Source organism: Arachis hypogaea, chromosome 6, assembly GCF_003086295.3.
Source record: "Arachis hypogaea cultivar Tifrunner chromosome 6, arahy.Tifrunner.gnm2.J5K5, whole genome shotgun sequence".
Classification (NCBI taxonomy): Eukaryota; Viridiplantae; Streptophyta; class Magnoliopsida; order Fabales; family Fabaceae; genus Arachis; species Arachis hypogaea.
Window position 1 is genome coordinate 15,961,546 of NC_092041.1, and position 7,701 is coordinate 15,969,246.

Genomic DNA, 7,701 nt, shown 5'->3' on the forward strand with positions numbered 1-7,701 from the left:
TTGTATTCACCAATCCCACCTTTTTCTTAGCAAATCAATTACTTAGCATGTCTAATAATACGTACATGTTCTCACCAAATCATCATTGAAGGAAAACATGCAAAGAAAAGTGGTGAATTTCGTCCAATATCTGCAGCAACACATCAAGTTCTTGGATTCAAGGTAGGTGGACTAATTTTTTCGTTAGTTTATCATAATATTAATATTAAGGTAGGTGGACAAATGCTGTTGTTAAACATTGCTTTTTCTCTTCAGTTCATCGGTTAAGTTTGTACGAATGATTATTAAAAAGTATCCATGTGTTTCACATATTATGAGTACATTATTGGGGACATATTAACGGTGAAGTGTCTCAGGAGAGTGTGTCCTACTTCAAATGGCTACAAACTGTGAAGGATGATGTTGAACCAAATGAGGAACATGTTCTTCATCAGGTACATGTACATGCATGGCCTTTAAATTTTAGTACTATAGTTAACTTTAGTAGAAGTTTAGGTGATTGACACTTTTTTTTTATTTTCTTTCAAATCAACACTAATCAACTTTCTTCTTTTTTAGACTAGGGTTGTTTGTCTCTTAACATTATTATTGTGTCTTTACAACTATATCACATGTTGCATTAATTAATAAGTAGGAAAATTTTATTTTCTACAAATTATATGGTGCTTATATCTATGCTAGGTTTCAACTGCTTTAATTAATTTTGTTATTTATTTATATATTAAAATTTGAAAGAGAATATTATTCTTATTATTCCTAAATTGACAATGCAATCTTATTTGAAAGATTTTGCACGTGAAAATTATTACAAATGCAATTGTCAAACGTAATGTTAGTTACTACGTTTAATCCATAAGAAGGGTTTTATTAGGTTTGTGATGAAGTGATGATAATTATATTGTATAAGGTGGTGGTGACAAACGAGATAAGAAAGAAGATAAATGCGGTGAAAAGGATGTTAGGGTCAATGGAAGATGGAGAAATAAGCATATCAGCTTATGACACAGCATGGGTTGGTCTCGTGAGAGATGTTAATGGCGGAGGAGGGCCTGAGTTCCCATCTTGTCTTGAATGGATAGCCAGTAATCAGCTTTCTGATGGTTCTTGGGGTGATGCTCAACTTTTCAATGCCCATGATCGCATTCTTAACACCTTGGCTTGTGTTATTGCATTGAGAGCTTGGAATTTGCACCCCCAAAAGTCTGACATGGGTAATTGGTTTATCTATCAATGTCACCTCAACTGTCCTCTTTATTTATTTATTTATCTTTGGTTTCTCACACTATTTTTCTTGTTAATAATTTTATTTAAGAATTTATTATTGATCTCTTTTGTAATAACACCATTTTAATATTTGTATTTTCTTAACAATTAAATATCTATTTTCTTTATTTTATTAATAAAAAATAATTTAAATACACAATTAATTAATAACTATATGTACTTTTATATAAATATAAAAATATTTGATATATAAATAATATTTTTCTTCATCTATTATTATGTATATTTGTATGAATAAACACTCACTTAATCTTCAACAAATTTAAAATTCAATACTTTACTTTTCAATAAATTTGTATTTTTTAAAAGTTAATTATTCGTTTCAAATAAATTTGTTCTTATATTATTTTAAAGAAAATTAATAGCTTATAATGATATTTTTTTGAGTTAATTGTCTTATGATAAAACTTTTTAAAAATATGTATATTCTAAAACTTGATTGAAAGTGACATAAGGTTTAATCTATCCAACTGAAATAATTTTTAATGACTTTAAAAAAATATTAAAAACTAAAACGGCTTATTTGAAATTTGTTTGGGAGCAATCTTTATAAAAAAATTTTCTACCAACAATGAAATACACCATATATAGATATATATTCAAGAACGACATTTTATTTTTTATATCACAGGGTTGAAGTTTGTTAAGGAAAATCTAAGCAAGCTTGAGGATGAGAATGTTGAACACATGCCAATCGGATTTGAAGTAGCTTTCCCTTCTCTTCTCGACTTGGCTCGAAGTATGAATATTGAAGTGCCACATGATTCTCCTATCTTGAAACAAATCTTTGCCATGAGAGACCTAAAGCTCACAAAGTACATAATATTGTTACTATATATACTTTATTGTATTATATATTAATTAATGTTTGTGACATAATATTAATATGGTTGATGTGTTTAATTAGAATACCAATGGAGGTGCTTCATAAGGTGCCCACAACACTGCTTCATAGTTTGGAGGGAATGGCAAATTTGGATTGGAAAAGACTCTTGAAATTGCAGTCACAAGATGGTTCATTCTTGTTCTCTCCATCATCCACAGCCTACGCTTTCATGCAAACCAAAGATGAAAATGCTCTCAAATATTTGGAGAAAACTGTGAAAAGGTTTAACGGGGGAGGTAGGTAATTACAACAATGCCTATACATATATAACACTATTTGGATCATAATTAATTATTACTAATTTTGGCAGTTCCAAACGTTTATCCGGTGGATTTATTTGAGCACATTTGGGCTGTTGATCGATTAGAACGTTTAGGTATTTCAAGATATTTTCAGACAGAAATTAAAGAATGTATGGAATATGTTTCAAGGTAAATTCGTGGGATTGTTTATTTTAGATTTTGACTTATTTAATATATGTGGAATATTATTGTAAAATTAGTCAAATAAAAAATTTTCAGATATTGGACCGAGAAGGGTATTTGTTGGGCAAGAAATTCGGAAGTTCAAGATATTGACGATACTGCAATGGCATTTAGATTGCTAAGGTTACATGGCCACCAAGTTTCACCCGGTAAAATTAGAGCTAAATTTGATCAATGGTTTTAGAAATGATTAAATTATTAATTATTGTACTAAATTTTATAGATGCATTCAAGCATTTTGAGAAAAGTGGCGACTTCTTCTGCTTTGCTGGACAATCAAATCAAGCTATAACTGGGATATACAATCTTCATAGAGCTTCTCAAGTGTTGTTTCCTGGAGAGAAGATTCTTGAGAATGCCAGACTTTTTTCGTCCAAATTTTTAACTGAGAAACGGTTGGCTAATGAGATAGTGGATAAATGGATCATAACAAAAGATTTGCCTGGTGAGGTGGGTTATCATTTCATTACTACTGATGATCATGTTTTATTCTTTTTCTTGTTTTAATATTTTGTTGTTAAAACTTCTTTTCTTTTCTTATTTAATTTTGCCAGAGCATTTGTTAATTGAACCTTTTCTAATATTTTATAGGTGAGCTATGCTTTGGATGTGCCTTGGTATGCTAGCTTACCCCTGTTAGAGACAAGATTTTACATAGAACAATATGGCGGTGAAAATGATATTTGGATTGGCAAGTCACTTTACAGGTAGAATTAGTTCTTTAATCCAGACATTAATGGATCAATTAATATTATGTGTTTTGCCACACATGACATAGTCACATAACTTGTGAGAAATTATCTTTATTTTGTTACTTTTTTATTTTAGTGTATGTGTATCTAACTCTTATTTTTCGCTCTTAAATGAATTGCTCTTTTGACAGGATGCCCTACGTGAATAATGATATTTATCTAGAGCTTGCTAAATTAGATTACAGCAACTGCCAAGATATGCTCTCTGTAGAATGGGAGAAAATCCAAAGGTGAGGGCTTCAATTATATAATATTGCAACACTTTTTTTTTACAAAGATAACAAAAAACTGAACTTCCAATTTTGGCAATGGAAATTATTAGGTGGTACTTGGAAACAGGATTAGAGGAATTTGGAGTGAGCAAAGAAAGTGTTCTGCAAAGTTATTTTGTGGCAGCAGCCAGCATGTTCGAGCCTGAGAGATCCCTAGAGCGACTCGCATGGGCTAAAACCACGACTTTGATCGAGACATTGAAGTCCTATACAGGGGATGAAGAAGCAAGGAGGGTTTTTGTAGAACAATTCAATAACAGCATTAACAGACAAGATTTTCCAAAGAAGTAAGGGTTTATCTAACTTCTGCCCTAAATGCACATATTAAGTTTACAAATTAAAGAAGTTTGTATTGTAAATATAAAAAATCTAAATTTCTAATGCATTTATTTTATATTCATTAAATGAAAACATTTTAATTTTTTTACTAATGGTAAGGTTATCATGTGCCCTATGTTAACTAAACCCAAAAAGTAAATAGATTATTAGGTATCATACTTAGCTTGAGAAAATTGAGTCTGTGGTAAATATGATATACATGAGAGATTCAAGTTGTGACACATTCAATCTTACCTTGCACGCGAATGTACTACTGCAGGTGGCTAGATAAGAGCAACGAAACAGAAAAACTTGTTTGCATTTTGCTGATAACTATTGAGTATCTTGGATTGGAGTTTTTTCGAACTCGTGGGCAGGAAATTTCTCATTATTTGAATCAAATTGTGAGTATTCTTTTCTAGTGACACCATAAAATGTATCTTATGAAATGTGCATCGAATGGTAATGTGCAAGAATGTGAACATTTCTTCTGAATTGGTCAGTGGCAAAGTTGGTTTTTGAGTTGGCAAAAAGAAGGAAGCAGCTCCACAAGGGAAGCGGAGCTGATTTTGAAAACCATACATATAATGAGTGGCTGTTGGTCACAAGAGCTACAGCTAAACCTTCAGTATCAGAAATTGCTGCAAGTCACTAACAAAGTTTGCCATAAACTCAGAGATTACCAAAGTAGTAAGGTCAGTTGTAACAATAATAATACAATTAAGAAGTTTCTAATATTATGCCAACGACCAAGATTCTGTTGTTAAAATTTTACAATTCTTAAATTTGTTAGGAGGCAAATGTGAATGGCAGCTGCAACATGAGTGGAACCAGAGTCACTACACCACAAATAGAATCAGAAATGCAAGAGCTTTCGCAAACAGTGCTCCAAAATTCCCCAGATGGCATTCAGAATCAACCCCGTGTTAAGAATTCATTTCTAATGGTGGCCAAGAGTTTCTACTATGCTGCCTATTTTGACTATCAGACAATTATATCACACATTGACAAAGTTCTATTTCAAAAAGTGATGTAATTTTCGTTTATCGGATTTGGGATATAAACATTGAAACTTCTAAGCTGTCACCCGTGTTTCCTTTTTTTCTCAGCAAATCATCATTTATGCAATAAAATAAATCATCAAAGGCATGGACACTTTTCTAAGATAGTATGAAATTTCTTAGTTGTTCTGAAGCTCTTGGCACTCAGCCAGAGAGATGTGTAACATATTGTAGTGTACTTGACCTCTATGATGAGATATTAAATAAACCATTCCTTTTACAATCAAGAAGTGACCCAAGCGATAAACATCATCAATAAGGTTGATTTTACAAGTAATGAAATAAATTAATCCATGCATTAAGGTAACTCTTAACTAAATAGTGTCTACTTCTGGAGGTAAGACGCCAAGTTGAGCTCGATGTCTTCTTTGGCCTGTTTATCAAACGGTTCCTCACCCAGATATAAATCTAAGATTGACTTACACAGGAGTTTACTCTGGATGCTTCCCACTTCCTGTCCATCAACTACAACAAATAAAGATAATGTCAAAGCCTCAAATGTATAACTAAAATACAAATCATATGATGAATGGCACATTCATTGAACAAGATGCTTACAGAAAAGTTCTTAAAAGAAACCTCTAAACAAAGACAAACCTCAACCATTATCTGTTATATTTATACTTGCCATTTTCTGTTGATAGTAAGAAATATGCTTTATAGGTTTGATGGAGAGCTTCTACATGATCAAATTGTCAACCTCAGAATATAAAATATGATGTATTATTATAGGGAACTCCTTAAGTTAGACTAAGCACTAATGAAAGAAAGAAGCAATCAGAAATTACAGATGCATGAGTCCTCAACTAAATCTTCCGAACTAATATTCAGAAGACCTGAATTCACATCATACACATAGTTCATCAAGCATAAGAGATAAGTATGCACTACATTATAATTCTATGAGTTAAGAAGATGGAGATGGAGACATGCACAGGGATAAGGATATCTTACTTGATGTGCGGAGAACATAGCCCTTCTCTCTCGAGATGTTAATCACAGATCCTTTTGGTATTTTGATTTCATCTTTGAATTGTGCAGTGAACCTGCACCACAGCTTGATAGTAACTAATTATAATATGAACCAAAAATTCCCCCCACCTAGTTGGTCCGAAATTATATATAATGCTCTCAACTTTAATAAGATTTTTTAAGCATTCTAGATATATATCCACAATTCCACATGTATTCTTAGTGTTCAAGAATTTGGAAGTGAATCTGACAAGTTTAACACTAGTACACATAATGAATGATGACCACTTCTCAGGATAATAGGATATGAAGAACAAGAATGCTTTACCTTTGAAGCAATTCCTTATTATCCGATCCACCAAACTTTTGCAGCCTGCTACCTACAGATTCCTCAAACGCAGACCGCACGGAACTAATGCTCAATCTTCCATACACAATTTGAAGACTAACGGTCACGGATATATCATTCTCCAATATATCTTCAGTGAACTCCTTATTTCCCTTCAATTCCAAAGCAGAAAGCTTCTCAAATTTTCCAGCAAGACATTCCTTTATGTCATTGTCATCAGCATAAACACCTGCAACAAAAAATTCCAAATCCAAGCATATATTGGTAACATTCTAGATTTGCTTTATCAACACATTCTAAATACTTAGAATTTAAAATAATAATTGAAGAGAAAAAAAACGTTGTATACCGAATGCGTAGACGTCAATGTTCTTCAAACCGAAAACGCTCTTTCTGCGCAAGCCAATGCCGCAGAGCTTCTGAGAATCGCCGAGAACGGAAGGGAACGTTGCTCCGCTCTTGGACTCAACGACGGGGACGGACATGTCGGCGAGGCTAAGGGTACCCCACGCGGGGAGAGAAGTACGGTCCGAAGAGAAGAGGAAGTTGAGCGCGGTCTCCAAGAATTGGCGGTGAGAGGAGGAGGAGGAGGAAGTGAGGACGGCGAATGCTGCTGTGGCTCCGACGGCGGTTGCTCCGACTGCGGCGGCGACGGGGAAGGAGGAGAGAGGGCGGGAATAATGTGGTGGTTGGGTCTGAGAAAACGAGAAGGGGAAGCGCAGTGACGCCATTTTTGTTTTATTTTCGTTACTAAAAACTCATTCAGCGGTGAATACACGCTTCATTACACAGAGCCAAAATTAGTTATAAAAAGGTTTAATTAATCTGTTGGTCCTATAGTTTGAGAAATTTTTAATTAGGTTTATATATTTTTTTTCCTTTCAATTGGGTCTCTATACGTTAATTTTTTTTCAATTTAGTTCTTATTAATATTAAACGTCAAAAAAATGTTAATAAATTGTGAAATTACTTATATACCCTTAAGGATCCAATTAAAAAGAAAAAAAACATAGGGACCTAATTGAAAATTTGATAAAATTATAAATATTCAATGAAATATATTCTTATAATCCCTATTCAATGATTCTACAACATTATAATACCATACAATAATCTTTAAATAATAAAAATTATTCTTAAACAAAATATATTTATATAATGAACCTTAAGTATTAGAATGATAATAATTTTAAGTATTGATACATTTCACACTAAAGTAAACCTACTCATTAAAATATGCATGAGACCACTTAGAGTTTACTAACTACAAAAAATTAAAATATTATATCCTATAAAGGTATCTTTTAGTAAAAGACATCATT

At 32.6% G+C, this 7,701-nt stretch overlaps 2 protein-coding genes across 3 annotated transcripts; one reads left to right on the forward strand and one right to left on the reverse strand.

Moving 5' to 3' along the window:
* Positions 1-5,161, forward strand: LOC112696212 (ent-copalyl diphosphate synthase, chloroplastic). Of its 2 annotated transcripts, XM_025748844.2 has the most exons (14): positions 1-162; positions 357-434; positions 908-1,211; positions 1,916-2,099; positions 2,192-2,406; positions 2,481-2,601; positions 2,692-2,804; positions 2,879-3,105; positions 3,247-3,362; positions 3,539-3,637; positions 3,730-3,966; positions 4,278-4,401; positions 4,501-4,692; positions 4,791-5,161. In XM_025748844.2, exons 3-14 carry the CDS (start codon positions 956-958, stop codon positions 5,031-5,033), a joined length of 2,127 nt encoding a protein of 708 aa, XP_025604629.2. In that variant the 5' UTR covers positions 1-162; positions 357-434; positions 908-955; the 3' UTR covers positions 5,034-5,161. The 2 variants fall into 2 exon arrangements, with proteins under 2 accessions (XP_025604629.2, XP_072052893.1); XM_072196792.1 differs by lacking the exons at positions 1-162; positions 357-434 and having other exon boundaries at positions 887-1,211.
* LOC112696213 (fatty-acid-binding protein 1) lies at positions 5,154-7,170 on the reverse strand. Its single transcript, XM_025748845.3, has 4 exons — positions 6,729-7,170; positions 6,359-6,608; positions 6,013-6,104; positions 5,154-5,523 (listed from the first exon to the last, which is right to left on the reverse strand). The coding sequence occupies exons 1-4, from the start codon at positions 7,108-7,110 to the stop codon at positions 5,384-5,386; spliced, it is 864 nt and encodes a 287-aa protein (XP_025604630.1). The 5' UTR covers positions 7,111-7,170; the 3' UTR covers positions 5,154-5,383.
* Positions 7,171-7,701: the final 531 nt, after the last annotated feature.